General features: G+C 50.4%; 6 protein-coding genes across 6 annotated transcripts; 4 read left to right on the top strand and 2 right to left on the bottom strand.

The window, feature by feature from the left end:
• Window positions 1–333: 333 nt before the first annotated feature.
• Window positions 334–1,941, top strand: A1O9_02798 (uncharacterized protein; the record flags this gene model as incomplete). The annotated part of the gene is made up of 2 exons (XM_013408369.1): window positions 334–1,735; window positions 1,793–1,941. 2 exons carry the CDS (start codon window positions 334–336, stop codon window positions 1,939–1,941), a joined length of 1,551 nt encoding a protein of 516 aa, XP_013263823.1.
• Window positions 1,942–2,581: 640 nt separating this feature from the next.
• A1O9_02797 (uncharacterized protein) lies at window positions 2,582–4,396 on the top strand (the record flags this gene model as incomplete). The annotated part of the gene is made up of 1 exon (XM_013408368.1): window positions 2,582–4,396. One exon carries the CDS (start codon window positions 2,582–2,584, stop codon window positions 4,394–4,396), a length of 1,815 nt encoding a protein of 604 aa, XP_013263822.1.
• A 949-nt stretch (window positions 4,397–5,345) lies between these two features.
• On the bottom strand, window positions 5,346–7,824 carry A1O9_02796 (uncharacterized protein; the record flags this gene model as incomplete). Its single annotated transcript, XM_013408367.1, has 2 exons — window positions 5,346–6,795; window positions 6,842–7,824. The coding sequence occupies 2 exons, from the start codon at window positions 7,822–7,824 to the stop codon at window positions 5,346–5,348; spliced, it is 2,433 nt and encodes an 810-aa protein (XP_013263821.1).
• Window positions 7,825–9,091: 1,267 nt separating this feature from the next.
• Window positions 9,092–10,074, top strand: A1O9_02795 (uncharacterized protein; the record flags this gene model as incomplete). The annotated part of the gene is made up of 3 exons (XM_013408366.1): window positions 9,092–9,198; window positions 9,227–9,361; window positions 9,411–10,074. The coding sequence occupies 3 exons, from the start codon at window positions 9,092–9,094 to the stop codon at window positions 10,072–10,074; spliced, it is 906 nt and encodes a 301-aa protein (XP_013263820.1).
• A 789-nt stretch (window positions 10,075–10,863) lies between these two features.
• Window positions 10,864–11,466, bottom strand: A1O9_02794 (uncharacterized protein; the record flags this gene model as incomplete). The annotated part of the gene is made up of 1 exon (XM_013408365.1): window positions 10,864–11,466. The coding sequence occupies one exon, from the start codon at window positions 11,464–11,466 to the stop codon at window positions 10,864–10,866; it is 603 nt and encodes a 200-aa protein (XP_013263819.1).
• Window positions 11,467–12,188: 722 nt separating this feature from the next.
• On the top strand, window positions 12,189–13,745 carry A1O9_02793 (uncharacterized protein; the record flags this gene model as incomplete). The annotated part of the gene is made up of 1 exon (XM_013408364.1): window positions 12,189–13,745. A coding segment is annotated over one exon (1,557 nt), but the record flags the coding sequence as incomplete, so codon positions are not given.
• Between the last annotated feature and the right edge of the window lie 2,194 nt (window positions 13,746–15,939).

Raw genomic sequence — 15,939 nt, 5'->3', positions numbered from 1 at the left:
TATTCCCGGCCCCCTGTCACTTCACCTTCGACGTCTTCATCATCTGGATTCTTCCTATTGTCCTCTCTAGCACGCAGAGCTATTGTACCACCAAATAATAGACAAGCACTGCCTCGTACATCTTCCACTACAGCATGTAACAACTTTGCCTCCAGCTGTCCCTAATCGCACCACGGCCGCTTCCCCACTCTCGTTGAACCCCGAAATGCCATCATAACACCCTTTTTCTGCAAACCTCCTACTCTGCACGCATCCCCTTGTCGCCCTGTCTGCTCTGCTCAGCTCAGGTCGCATCCTTTCCCAACCCAGTGCGCGCGGTTGTCGCGCGCGAGGATGAACTCCCTCAACCTCATCTCGTCCCGAGTCATCGGCCAAGCTCAACCTTCTCGGCCACGATCGCATTCTCAAGGCGATCTCCTACAAAAGGACTATTCCGACGAAGCTCCAAGAGGGAGAACTTATAGTGAAGAGCATGTTCCCCAGACCAAAAAGGAGTCCACTTCTCAATTCCCACTCTTCAACCACGACTCCGCTACACCCGACGATGAAGCGCCTGTAAAGAATGAGGACGACCAGGAGGATGAAAAGACCCCCTTGCTCCAGCTACACGAACGAAAGCCTGCCTCTAAATGGGACAATGGATGGAGGGGTTACGTGAAGAGATTGGCAGATGTCATTACCGCCATCCTCGCCGCCATTGGAGCTCCCGTTGTCTATATTGCCAGGTGTTTCAGAACTCAAGACGGAAGATTTTCAATTGTTCCACGCCCACCGCGAACAGATCGCTCATCATTGAGTGGTACGACCAAGACCATTGGACTGTCAAGCGCCGCCAAAGACCCTACCTGGTCCTCTGAGAAGCCCGGGAAGCCGACCAATCGTCCTCTGCTGGATGCAAAACTACATCACTCTTATTCGAGTGATTCCTTGAACACTCTGAGCTCCGATTCCGATAATGATACACACAAGGCCGGTCAGGGTCAAGGTCAACCCAAGGTCAAGAAAGAAAAAGACCTGCGCCAGGAGTCTGAAACTCGGAGATCTTCAATAAGAATCAAGGAACAAAATGATGCCGTCAAGCGTCGCAAGCAGAAAAAAGCGACTAGTCCACTTGGTGACGCCACTCCCCTGACCGTTGACACTATCAAGTCTCCAAGGTCTCCCTCACCTTCATTACGAATAACTAGGTACCCTCATGCCCCTCAGCCTCCACGTCCTTTGATCCCTAGACGTCAACCGTCGTATTCCAACCTGATTCCTCGCTCCCCTGGCCGAGGTGCACTTCTACAACAAAAGACACTGGTTCTCGACCTTGACGAGACGTTAATTCATTCCCTCGCCAAAGGTGGCCGCATGTCTTCTGGCCACATGGTCGAAGTGAAATTGAATACGCCCGTGGCTCTCTCCGCCCCACAACCTGGCCAGGCTACACCCGTCATTGGACCTCACCATCCCATTCTATATTATGTACACAAACGACCACATTGCGATGAATTTCTCCGAAAAGTGTCGAAATGGTTCAAATTGGTGGTATTTACAGCATCTGTGCAAGAATATGCGGATCCGGTGATTGACTGGCTGGAAGTTGAACGTAAGCATTTTGTGGGGAGGTACTATCGACAGCATTGCACATTTCGCAATGGTGCCTATATCAAGGACCTGAGCAGCATTGAGCCTGATCTGAGCAAGGTGATTATTCTGGACAACAGTCCCGTCAGCTATATTTTCCATGAAGGTGAGTGCACAGCAGATCGATGGGTAATCCCCGAAGTCCTAACGCATCCTTCACCAGATAATGCGATTCCGATTGAAGGATGGATCAACGATCCAACTGATAATGATTTGCTTCATTTAATACCCCTGTTAGAGGCGCTGCAGTATGTGACGGATGTTAGAGCCCTGTTGGCACTGCGGAGAGGAGAGGCAGAGGTCATTTCGTAGCGAGGACCACCTACCTATCTAGGCAGTTAAAAGAAGATGGAATATGGATCGTTTCTCTTTCTTCCTGTACAAGCAGATGACCTGTGGATGAGCTGTGACTCCATGTCTTTATCTCCCCACCTCGTGATTCATACGGGTTCTAGGCACCGTGATCCCGTTGGCCGGACGAACCAACCCCTTGATCTACAACGCCCCCAGCCACGAGGGTCCCAGAGTCCGACAGCCCAATACGAGTATTGTAACTACCAACCACAAGTGCAGTTTTTGGCCTCGCCGGCAGCGTGGGCACTGATCATCATTGGTGTTCCTCGTGGGGTTTCTCTAATTACCGACCGCCGGCAGCCGAACAGTCACAATCCTCCCACAGAAGTTACGAATTCAACCTCAGCTTACAACCTCATCTTTCTTTGTTCCTTTGGGCTTCGTCTTCTCATTGCAATATTCTCAATCTGCGTAAGCGATATCGGCACAACGCTCCTTAGCCTTCCGTTTAGGCGGATAATACAATTATTCCTGGAATTCTTGCCTTTGGGCGTACAAAATCAGTTTCTGTTCGCTTACGCCATTGTATGACACGAAGATATCCATCCCATCCAGGCCGCAGTCCGCGATCCCACGAGCGTTGGAATGGCCCCGGATCATGTCTGTAAACAATGCCCTCAACCATCAGGATGGCTTCCATACATCCAGCCCGAACGATGTCACCATCTTAGCCTCGCCACCCTCGTCGTCATCTCCATCAACGTCAAAGTCTACCATCACACCTTCAGGACCTCCTAACCTTAGATCGTCTTATCTGGGTGTCCCTTCATTTCGTCCCTCCCGACCATCACTCGACAGTACATATTCTGAATTGTCTGAACTATCCTTCCACTCCAAAGAACTACAAACGCAGCATCCTCTCGTCCGCTCGATATTCCAGGATGCAACCTCCAGACCACCCCCGCGCTCTCGCATCGGTGCAGCCTTGCATTCTTTCTACGTGACCAACTATGGAGCCTTGTTGGTCCTTGCTTCTCAAGTGTTCGGCGCCGGCATGAACGTCAGCACGCGCCTTCTCGAGACTTCCGGCACGCACGGTGCGGCCATGCATCCATTCCAGATCATTTTCGCACGTCAATCCATCACCACCCTGGTTTGCACGACGTATGGAATATATACCAAAGCTGTTCCCTTCTTTCCACTTGGTCCACCCGAGGCCCGCTGGCTGCTCGTCCTTCGAGGCCTGTTTGGGTTCTTCGGCGTCTTTGGCCTCTACTTCAGTCTGCTGTACCTTCCGCTGAGCGACGCTACCGTCTTAACGTTTCTGTCTCCCATTTTATCATGTTATATCTGCAGTTTCGTCATTCCAGGGCAGACGTTCAGTAAACAGCAACAGCTCGCTGGTTTTATCAGTCTGATCGGGGTACTCTTCATCGCACAGCCCGCGGCTTTGTTCTCATCATCAAGCTCATCAAACTCCAGCCATCCCCAGTCTCATAACGGTGGCGGCGAGCCCTCTCCCTCAAACTCTACAGCGACCCACCCCTTCGGACCACAAGAGCCAACGTCCGACCATCACCTGTTGGCGATAGGCATTGCTATGCTAGGAGTGTGTGGCGCAACAGGTGCTATTACTTTGATCCGCGCCATTGGAACTCGTGCACATGCATTCATTTCCATTAATTATTTCTCCGCCTGGTGTACCATCGTATCATTGGTTGCTCTCCTTGTGTTCCCGGACGTCAAGTTTCGGTTCCCAGGCAACTTGACTGAATGGGGCCTCCTCCTCAGCTTGGGAGTTTGCGGTTTTGTAATGCAGTTTCTCCTAACCGCCGGTTTGGCCTATGGTGGCCCATCCGCTGAAAGTCACGCCCGGCATGCAGCTAGAACTAGGCAAGCCCTTCGAAAATTCAGGGACGTGGAGAGCAATGATACCACGATCCCGACAAGTGCTTCCACGCCAGAAAGGAGGCTAAGTACCGATCTAGGGACAACGACAACACTTCCTCGCAACGCCCCTTCGGCAAAGCCCAAACTTGATGGCAGTGGCACCCGGGCCACGAGCATGGTCTATACACAGATGCTATTCGCACTTGCCGGCGACAAGTTTGTCTTTGGAGTCAGCCCTGAAATGACGAGCTGGATTGGAACGGTTCTTATCTTGGCCGGTGCCATCTGGGTTGCTAGCGCAAGAGACAAAGACGTAAAGAGCCGCGAAGAAAAGGAGGATGAAGATGATCTGTATCTTGGTACCGGCAGGTATGACTCTTACCGAGAGCAAAGACAGAGCAAGCATACAAATTCGGCCACAGTCGACGAGGCGGAAGAGGAAACGGGTCTAATGAACGACATTGACGACATTGACGGCCGCGGCGACGGAAACTTAGATACTGGAAGACGAGAGTGTGTGCATGACCAGGCCGAGAGTCTTGAATTACGGGATTTACACCCTCACCACCCTGGCAGCGAGTAACTAAAGCACGACACTACCGCCTCCGACATCTATATAGCTAGCGATGGTAGGCAAAAACACCCTCCAAGGGGGTCTATTTCGCCTCCAAACCACACCCGCCACGGGCAGTGCTGGCAAGGGGCTTAGACTGGAAATTGAACGAATAAACCAGCAGGTATCAGATCTACTGAGCACGGAGAGTACGACCAAGTCCTATGAATTTGATGGACGATTTGATCGCCAAAGGGACATGTAGGCAGCAGTAACCATGCATATGTATTACTACTATATCTATCGATACAACGATCAAGATAAGCACCGCATGAATATTCACTCACATGACCTGCTTAGTGCATGAATAATCGGGTAGACGCTTCAGTATTTTCGACACAGTAGCCCCAAGCAACCAAGTGTCGCCCTAGGTGTCACCTAACGAATTACCCAGTTAGCAGTGAAAGAGCTTTGAGAGATCAATTCCAAGACGGATTGAGAGCTATCTCTGCCTATTCGTCTGTCTGCCTATCTATCTGTTCCGTTGTTAGAATCGAAGTGCGGACATGGTTCGAGCTCAATTTTGGTTGGCTTGCTCTCATGTTTTCCCCCTTGCACAGATTTGCCAGCCTGACTCTGAGCAGACCTTTTCGTTCTTTGGGTGCTGACAAGAAGCTCCTTGAGTGCTAGTGTACGCGCGTGCCCCGAGCTCACTCCATGCCATTCCATATTCATATCAATCCATACCTGCCATACCGTCCCAGTGCAATGCAAATGCCTAGCCTCATCGATTGCTAGACACAGAGTTCACAAACTCCATCTGCAATTCTTTGATGAAGCTATGGTGCAAACTATTATCCCATTTTCAATATCCAAGAACGCCTGGCTCTATTGCCTGCTGCTTGCTTTTCTCCCCGTCAATGATCGACCGTGTTCGATGATGCTGCAAATGTAACAAAGGCCGAGAGACTCCAGGGTACTATGCGGAGGGTGCACCGGCGGCGCCTGGTCCCGTCACGCCTCCATTGACTAATGTGGAGTTGGAGCCAGGAGCACTGTTATTGCTGATGATATTTTCCATGTCAAAGGAAGCAAAGACCTGGGATGGTGGAGGCTTCTTAGGCAAATGAGCGGGCGCACCATACCTTTGTTGCAAAGTATCTTCCTTAGCCTGAGGTGAGAATGAATGACTCGATCCTTTGTCGAAGCTGCGTGAACCTGGCGGGAGCGTGTTCGGCAGAGATGCATCAGACCCAACTGGCTTGGACGCAATATTGGCACGATTCTGACTGGACGATGGTGATGGTTTCTTACGACCATTCCGACCTCCGTTGCGACTCGAGGCATTGTTTGGTACAAACGATCTGGTTTGAGGATTGAATAACGATCTTGAGTAACTACCTGGCACCGGGTGTTGTGGATTATATGGAGGGTTTCCACTATAATTCTGACCCGGTAGATGTCCGTATGCATAAGGTTGAGAGTTATTCATGGTAGTGTTTGTCTGATAAGCCGACCAAGAAGCAGGATCTGTGTTGCCAGGTACGGCCTGTTGCGGATAAGGGTTCTGATATTGATTATTCAACCATGGCTGATTTTGCTGTAAACCTAAGTGAGGCTGCTGGATGTATTGGCTGTTGACCTGTGCTGCCATCGGTGAAATGCTCTGTTGGTAGCTGCTTGGAGGTTGTGAGTAATTGAAATAGTTTGTTGAGGCTGGGGATTGCGCTGGATCCCAACTTTCTCGTGGGCTGAAATGGCTGTTGTTGTCGCCATAAGGAACAGTGCAGCGGCTGGTCCCGCTGAACGAGATGTTTGGATCGTAGCCCTGGAAATTCTGTGTCGGGGTGGTGCCGTAATTGATGCTTAGTCCGTACGGATCAGAAGACGGGTACGATCCTTGGAAAGTCTGCTCTGAATATTGAGGCTGATAATGCTGGTGGATGCTCGGCATATTCATCGGTGTATAGCTGGGTATGAACGCGGAACGAGCTTCGAAGCTGTCGTCTTTCGGGGTTTTCACTTTTCGGGTTTTGCGTTTGCCACTAGATGAGCTTGATCGAGACATACTCGCAGAGTGCTCCCCAGTAGAGGCGCTCTCGCTCGGAATTGGCTCTTGAAAGTCGCCAAAAATGCGTTCTCTTGCAGCCTTGTACTGAGCCTCACGCTCTTCCCGGGTCAACTTGGACTTGTCCTTACTAGGTGTGGAGTCGAAGGGTGACGCAATGCCCTCTTCGCTGTTTGTCTCTTGCCCTGCGTCTGAAGTGGCTTTCGATGGTGCTGATGAACTGGCTGCAGTGCTACCTCCAATTGACTGTTGACGTGCATCAAGTCCAGCTCTACGCAAGACCTTAATGGTCATGGCAGCAGGTGGTTGTGCCGGTCCCACAGGAATTGATGAAGCAAGCATGTACAGAGGGGTTGGCCTACTGCACAAATTAGAATTAAAGGAATCGTAGGACTCTTTGTACTTACATAGTGATTAGTGGCGTCTTGAAAAGCCTGATTGATGTGCCGTCTTCGTTGATATGATGGGCAAGCATGTAGTAATCGGCCAACTTGTGAGCAAGTAATCTTGCAAATGCATTTTGAGGTGGCAAATCAAGGAACTCAGATCTGGGGTTTGCAATGAATGCCAGTAATTTTTCCTCCAATTGCAAAAGAGGCAATCGATCCTTCGGTGTTGCCAATGCATCAAGTAGCTTTTCGTCAGGTGCTATTGGCAGTGGTGCTGTACGTTCACGAACATCGTTTCCTGTGTCAGCTTGATGTTGAGGGACATGGTCCTCTTCAGAGCCTGGTTGCGCAATGGGACTGATTGGCAAGTCTCCGAATCTTGGAGTATTGGTTGAGGTCAATGTGTGATAACGCCGAGGAGCGATTGTGACGCCAGATGTACTGGGTCGTAATCCTTGACGGGATGTGGTCGCGTGGTGCTCAGAGTCTCGTTGGAAGCTAAGCTCTCGACCTGGAGGATTCGACGATTCATCATCATCGACAGCTCTCACGCTTGCACTGTCATCTGGACGGATGCTCTCTTTTTCATCCATGGCAAAGGTCGTCACGGATGCCATACTCTTTGTGTCGAAGCTCTGCAGTTTCGTGGAGGAGTTTGATAGATGAGACTGGTCATCTTCCAAAGATTCGCCACTCTCGCCGCTATGAAGGTCTCCTGCGGCCGTTGCAGCATCTTTGACCAACGAGAGTCCTTCAATCGCTGTTGCGACATAGTCGGATTGTGCTTGCACATCCATCCTGCCGAACACTGGCTCATTTGTTTTCCTCGGGCTGGCTGATGGTGTTCCCTGGTCTGTCGGTGGTGTCTTACGAGAATTGTTGGTGACGTGGTTGTTCTCAATGGTACGACTCATCTTTTTATCGTCGGGGATGTTAGGGTTAGGGTGTGGTGCTGGTGCGGTGGGTGCACGCATTGCTGCAACCTTGGGATGAGTTAGCATATTGACTGAATTATGTGCAGTGATGGAGGGAACAAACCTTCGCGAATGACAATTTTTCTGGAACAGAGCCAACCTGAGAAGACGCCATATTGCCTAAGGAGATTCGTCACGTCGTATCCAACAGCACGAAGTAAGGCTACCAAGCTGAGGATTGAAAATGAATGTGGATTGTACGAGCGAAAATTAACGCTTCGATGTCCCGTTCTGCGTCTTCACACAAGATCTTGCTCATCAACAGAGCCGGCGCAGCACAAACTAAGAGGCTCCATGGATTCGACTAACAGAGTATATGTGGTCCAAGGGTTGAAGTTCGCAGTTCGCAGTTCGCAGGGAAGGACCCAGATTTGCGATGTGACGGCAATGGTTGTCTCTCCCTATAGACGGACTTCAAGTGGTGTGATTGAGGAAAGAGGCTTTGATCAAGTGTTTAAAGCTGTTTTGACAGTGAAGAATGATTTTCGTCGTGGTTAGAGACAGATGCCTTTCCAGATGGAGGATGACAAACTAAATGGACCACGATGGGCGCAGGAGACAGGTCTGTGAACAGCGGAGGTAGATTGGAGGGTGACGATGGAGTTGTCCTAGTCCATTGCGCCTTAACAAAGGGCGACGACTGACATCCAAGGGCACGAGGGGCAATGTTAAGGCTGGAGAAGGTGAATATGGGGGATCTAAAATCCATACATGAGGTTCAAAATGCCAAGCGAAGACGGAGTAAAGTATTTGCGGCGCCGTCCTGACTCATTACGAGTACAGCGTACGAGGAAGGAGGAAGAACCGTGCCTGGCAAAGTGGCAGTCGCAAAGTGACCATCAATTGCCGCTTGTACCCAGAGCCACCACGGCCACTAAAGCTCTAACTTCTACCTTGTCCGAGCGGGAAAACGAGTAATTATTCGTACGACGACTGGCACCCATCCATCCAGCCGTCTCACTTGGTTCTGTGCATCCTTTCTCTTCTGCCTGCTTAATGTTCCACTTTATTTCGACTCGTTCAGGACCCAGTCCCCTTTTTATCATCTGTCGAAAGCATCCATCTCAATACCTAATATTAAAATCAAGCGCTGACAAAGAGAGCCAGGCTTTCAAATCCTCGGGTTCATTCCATCGCATCGTCGCCGTGGACGATCCATGATTTGGTACCAAGTAGTCCGCAATTCTTTGGACGTCTCTATTTTACCCTTTTGTTCAACTTACACAGCTCTCGAGGAGAGGGTTGGTTGGCTATTCCCGAGTCTTCTGTTGGTAGAGGATTACAAACGCCAGTCATGAACCGCTATCGAACAATGCCTGGGCTCGGTCCCCAAAAGGCGACTGCTTCTACTCTTTGTCAGAAATGTTTGAAGAAAGATATGATACTCCTCCTCCTATCTTTGTGCGGAGTATGCTAACTAACATGCAAGCCACTATTCCTACGAGTGCAAGGCTAGTGCTCAAGAACGGCCATATATTTCTCGTCCTTCGAGAACTCAGCAACTGCTCAACCCTAAACTTGTGCCCAAACTTTCCAACGACAGTCCTAATCACTTGCTAAACAGGTAAAGATTTGTGAGAAATTCCTTTGTCATTCAACTGATCTTGCATCAGTAAGGGTGTTGCGGACAAACAGTTGGCCCAAGCAGAAGCCAGTCGCAATGGAGAATCGGCGCGAAACTTCGAGAACCGCGGCCGTAGCAGAAGCCCTAGACAAGGGTCACGCTCGCGTTCCATCTCATCGGATTCAGTCTCGACGATCTCCACCAATAAGTCTCGCTCGAGGTCTCCGGCCGACGTTCACGATCGAGGCAGCCAATTCCTGACGAGTGGAGACGTGAGTAGGAGCCGCCTGACCACGACCCCCCCTCACGGTCATGGAAAGCGCAAGCATCGATCTATGTCAAGTTCTCCCTCTCGTTCACCACGAAGAATGGCACATGGCTCTCACCGTAAGACCCGGCGGCACAGGACCATTAGCCCAATTGACCGTGGCCGCCCCAGCTCTATGCGGCGAGGCAGCCACCGTAGCCGGACCAACACCCCGAGTATGGATATCGAGGAGATCACCAAACACAGAAGATCAATGGACTCGGGGCAAGGCTACAACGATGAGAACGGTGCGTATGACCGGAGACACACTCGCCGTGAGAGTCCGGGCTTACGTGAGAGGTATGGCTCCGGCAACACAACTGCACGGCCACGAGAACAGAGGAAGGAGCGCAGTTTGAGTCCATATAGCAAACGACTTGCACTGACCCAGGCTATGAACATGTGACGGTAGACTTATTATGTGTACACCTTACCATCATTACTGGGAATTATGGTTGGATCGACGTGGCAGCCGTTATTGAATATTGCACGGCGTTGGAGGTTGTTGTGTTATCTGGTCTTGTCTGCTAATCAAGTAGCGGGCATTTCATTCTCGATACCCAATCCGCATTCTGTTGGTTTTACTAGATCCATCACTTCTTGGACGCACCTGTTTATGCGAGGAGTGATTGGTTTTCAGATTTGGCTCCTTGGACTTGGTGGCTCGAGAACACCACCCTTCTGCTTCAACGAAACAATAAAACAGCTGTGAACCATTCGCAACAGAACATAACCCTCATCTTCCTTCTATATCCCCTGTATCTGTAGGAGTCTAGATGATGCTCCGATAAAAGGTGGCCGTAAGTGTCAGTATAAGCGTCAGTTTGGAGCTTATCAAGGACTCTGGACTGAGATAGCGATGCTGAGTCAGGGCAAAGGATCTTGAGGCGGCGAGATATCCCCAACTCGTTCTGTATGGTGCTCTTCTTTCGAGGCGTTTTGCATTCGATCGTGACGAAGTTGCTCTCACTGGGCTGTGAGACTCATTTCTGTGCCTTTCGGCTGTGGTTGTGGAAGGTGCTCATAACGCTGGACTCGACTACGTCGAGGCAATGTGGGCCAGGACAGTGCGTGACAGTCCACTCCAGCACAGTTCGTCCCTGTTGATGTTGTTCCTTCTATAAGGTGGACTGCTGAATTTCTGTTATTGCGCTGGTCCGGCGAATGCGAGACGGCGTGGAGTCGAGGTGGGCATTCAGGGTATTTCAGGGTCGTCATCTTCCTCTTCTGTTTCCTTTTGCTCTTCTTTCTCTCGTAAATGAATACTTTCCACTAGGGTGTTGCCCTCGATGCCGACCTCTTCGCCTTGATGGCCGTCTTGCACCGCGTTTCCTTTAGCCAAGGCCTCCTTCTTTGCGTTCTCGATTCTATCTCTAACCAGTCGGGCAATGGCATTTTGGGTTCGAACATCCACAACCTTCATCTTTTCCGCAAGGTCTCGTTTTAGATCCCAATTAGGCTTCTTGGGTTGGAGTTTGAATAGGTCAATCCCCTTCTCCGCTGCGGCTTCGTCTTTGGCTGCTTGTTCGGCGGTAGTGGTGGCAATGCGCTCTGCCCGGGCCTCAATTGTCTCGACGGCGGCGGAGGGATTGTTCTCAAAGCCGAGTTTGGCGCCCTTGGTGGCTACATCATAGTTCCGGCCAGACAAATATGCGTCGGTCTTGGAGGGTTGGTAGTCTTGGTTATCTAGTGGTGTTTCCTCGGTGACGGGCTGTTTGCGCTTGAGCGAGGCGAGTTTCGCGAGGCGGGCTTTGCGGTCGACTGAAGCAGCGTCTAGACTTGTGTGAGTGGCTGACATGGTGAGCTATGCTACTTGATGGAGGGTGTCTATCTTTTGCCAGCGCCAGGAGTGAGGCACTGAGTACAGTGACTGAAAAGGAGAGAAATGAGTGTTGTACTCGCAACCCGAGGATTGGTAGTAGGCATTGGCCATTGGCAATTGGCGGCTCAACCTCGGATTTATTACTCTTTCAAGATTTTCTCCAGGAACTTCAGTTGGATGTGAAACGACGCGACAGGTCCGCCACTACCACCAACGTCGACGCGGACGCCAACACTGACACCACCACTTGCCATTCATCTTCAAAGTGTACCTTTCTGACCGCAGCCAGATGCATGGATTTCTGAATGTCCATCAGGTCGGCCGGTACAGTCTTATCATGCCTACAACATAGCTACCACTCGGCTCGTCGTTCACCATGGGCACCCCTGTCAGCAGCAGTCTTTGCTCTCTCCTCCCTTTCCTCCAAGAAGTCTAGCCATCCTGAACGCAATCCTGGCTCAACTACTTCGCCATCCACAGATCTTCATGAATTGAATGCCGAAACAGGAGGTAACGAGGCCGATCCTATCCGCAGAGCCCCCGTGCCTATCAGGTTCGTCACTCGCAGAGCCCAATGGCAGATTGAAAAACAAAACAACCGAGACGTTCACCTCGAGAAATATGGCTTATTGCCAGGGGCTACCAGTGAAATGACTCCCTTTATCCAGAGGATTTGGAAGAAGTCTCGACATGGGTCGTGGCACGTTTTGTATTGGAAGTTGGCCTTTCCAGAAGATGGTGATTTCGCGCGAGCCCAGAAAGAAATGTTCTATTACACATGCGAGGCAACAAAACTTTTGGTACTTTCCCAGAAATACAGGGGCATCCCTCAAGATTGCAAGATGAAGCACATGGCTCCCTTCCTAATCGGTGCATTGGCACAATCAGCGAAATCCGCCCTACGTCTCATGACCCTAATGGAAGGCGTCCCAGAGTTCAGCTTCAGCATCAAATGTGATTGTCTCCTTTATCTCGGCAGAGTACACCGGTCTGAAATTGAAACAGAACCTGACCTACAAGAGATCTATGATGGTGAAATCGACAAGGTTGCCGGATTCACTGGATGGCCGAATCCAATGCCAAAAAGTGCACTCCTCGCCATGCTGAATCATAGCAGCTGTCAGAGACGCCAAGAAATTATTGAATCGGTTCTCGCTGCGTATGACCCGGTGCCACCGGAGTTGCTCCTCCTGATGGTGGACTACTATACAAAGCAAGAGATGCCTCACGATGCCATTGCCATACTTTCACGTCTATCACCAGATGACCTGAAATTGCTCAGGCAAGATGTGGATCATCGATACTATGCCCTTATCAACATTGACAACGTCGAGCGTAGCGACTCCGGCCTGAATTTTAAGCTCTTGCCAAGTCTGCTTGAGAAAGGCTTGCCTCTGACCGATGATATGCACTGCGCAGTTATAGCTCGGGCTGTTAAGCTGGGGCTGCCAGATGTTGCTTGGGAGGTGTTCCGTTTTATGGAAGCCAATCAGATGGACGTTAACGCCAACGGACATCTCGCTCTTTTGAGGGATAGCTTTCAACGAGGGGATCTTGATGGGCTTAACCTCATCATGTCCAAAATCCATCAACGAAAAGACCTTGTCTCGAACCCTTTCCTCGTATCGTACGCCATGAACATTGTCAGATATGTTTGCTATTTCGAGCGCCAGCTTCCTGTGACAGAGTCGTTGGCACATGTTTTGGCGGTCTACGATAGGGCATACGATCGAGCTCCATTGGTGAAGCTTGCGCTTGCTGATCCGCTGCCTCCAAGCGAGACAAATGCAACACTTCCACAACCAGATGGACGACAGCTAAGCTTCGCTCTTTGGACATACGTACTTATTCAGCGCTCTGATCACCATGTCTCGCATTTCTGGCATCACTTCACACAACTAGTCGCTCGCGGGGAGCCGGACATGTGTGATGTGGCCCGGCATGATGTCCTTTATAATGGCCTGATTGTATACTGGGGTCGCAAAAAAGCTACTCTTTTAAATGCGGTTGAAGTCCTGGAAGATATGGAACGACTAGGCCTTTGCACACCTACGGAATTGACCTGGATCATGGTTATTACTGCCTTCATGAGACACGGTCAGGAAGCCTCAGCCGAACAGATTCGACAAATGATGATGACCAAGGGTGTCAAGACTAATCCGAACAATTGGAATTTCCTCATGAAGGAGTATTCAGATTCCAATCTTATTGCTCATGCTAAGCATGATTTAGGGAAGAAGAGGACGGCTCATGGTCAAGGAACGAGGTCAGAAGCCGCCGAAAATCCACAATCGTCTGTGCTAGACTGGGAAAAGATTGCCATGCCACGATCCCCGATCTAGAGAGGCATCTATTACAATGTCTCACGACCAAGAGTACACTCCTCTCAAATTCGCGAGAGTGTGGGCTTCTCTGTACTGTGTAATTCAGCGGCTGAGATTTGTAGATAATGGAATACCACTTTGTCTGTTATACCAGTAGGACATCAGCTGTACGGAATACTCTGTATATGAAGGGAATCTTTGGCCTTGTAAATGAATGGTTTGCCATGCAGTAGAAGGTGGCTGGAAGCTAGAGTGGGCTGCTTGGGTTCGGAAGCGGATAAATTTCCGCATCCGTGCCGAGTACTTGGCGGATTTCTGCCTCATTGTGCGAGCCGCCCCTCATTGTCAACTCGTCCCAGTTACTGTATGTAATTAGTCCGTATCTCCCACCCTCCGAATAGGTGCCAAGGTACCCAAGGTAACTGTGGTAGGCGACGTACAGTGTCTTCCCTTCGATGAATTCATCTATCATATTGCCACGACTTCAAGGCAGTCGTTTGTTGTCATAAACTTGAATCCCGGAGAAAGTGACAAGTGTTGTGGTGAGGAAAAGAGGTTGCCATCTCGACGACGCTCGCGCTTGGTGTTCTCGCCTGCATCGACAACTCAAGCCGTGTGCAAGATATCAAGTACATCGACGAATCGTTCATCAACTCCTTTTATAGTCTATGGTCAGAAGCATAAGCTCCTGAGATCAGTGGGTGATGGGACAGGATTGAGGCAACACAGAGCCTTGCACGAGATTATGTGTTCTTGACCTACGTGGTACGTGTTGATTTCCATATATTTCCTTCGGTGGCGCCTGGATGTTGTCGCGTGGAATCACTTCAAAAGATGAGTATCTGGTAAAAGGTCTGATTGATAATAACCCCCGGTCATGGTTCGCTTCCTCGCCGATTTCTCCGCTCGAGGAGAATCAGGGACGCAAGCGTTTCCAATGGATTTGAGGAGCACCGTTATCGACAGCACCCGCACAGTTGTGCACACCATGTTCTGCGAGGGCAATACCAGGCAAGAAATAGGCCTTCCAGTCCCATGGCAGCGCCTCCTTGGAGATTTTGTGCAAATTGGCATTTTATATTCGGCACCGCTCACAAGGGGCTGACCTTCTAAGGCATGGAGGCCCAAGCCAATGGCAGCGGTGTACATCAACCCCCCAAAGACATACCGCAAGACATGAAATGGCACATCCTGTCCTGGGAGCTGTCCGTATGGGTGCAATGCTTTCCAGAGGCCTTGCTTGCTGAGACTCTCTTTCAAGCAGAGGCTGAGCTTTCGATGCCAGCCTGGCCGGTGCAAAGTGAAGACTGAAAACTGAAAAGACCTGATGAAGTCTCCAACTTGCGTCGTTACTAGATCTATTATATGGCACTGCTGAAGGCTAATACGGCGTCTATGTAGGACCCATATCTACTATTTCAACCACATGCAGTGCGAGACGAGGAGCTAAATGACTCTTGAGAATTATCGCGCGATATGGCTGCACGAGTTTCCGTGGCGTCAGAACCGCGTGGAAGCTACAGCCTGCAACCAACCAATAGGGTTCACGACGGGACCACAGCCGTCCGGAAGTCACTGGCACCGATCGCGGTCACTGGGACTTCTGGGCCAGGGCGTCACGATGCAGCTATTAATGCTAAAAGTAGCGGAGACAGTGCAGGTGTCAGGGAGCCACCCACAGAGCCACGTTTCATGAGACGCAACAATGTACCTCTACCCTCACAACCAAGGGCTACAGCTCACAGAGTTATTGACCGTCGGACACAGCATGATGTATACAGACCCTCTTCGTTTTGCCTCGCAGATCTGGTCAACCGTGCAAGCACGGTTGGCTCTTCCGTCACGTGGCGCTCTAATCCTTTCCACAGTCTCGATGACACTGCCCATGGCTCGGGACCACAATCATCATCATCTAGGACTTCTGAACATATGAGTGGGACGCAAGTTCGACGGTCACAGCTAGAGAGCTCTCCAGATCAGCCAACTGACAAAGGAGAGATATTGTCACCGTCGCGCCTAGCCCGACGAGCAGATGAAGATTATACTGCAAGACTTACAAGGATACTGAATGGTTCAAACGTCACACCTGGTGATATGCTGATTAAAGCATTCCTGGAAACTCCAC

The sequence above is a fragment of the Exophiala aquamarina genome (assembly GCF_000709125.1).
Source record: "Exophiala aquamarina CBS 119918 chromosome Unknown aczIA-supercont1.2, whole genome shotgun sequence".
NCBI classification, from domain to species: Eukaryota; Fungi; Ascomycota; class Eurotiomycetes; order Chaetothyriales; family Herpotrichiellaceae; genus Exophiala; species Exophiala aquamarina.
The sequence above is the reverse complement of the archived record's forward strand: the minus strand, read 5'-3'. Positions and strand labels throughout refer to the sequence as shown.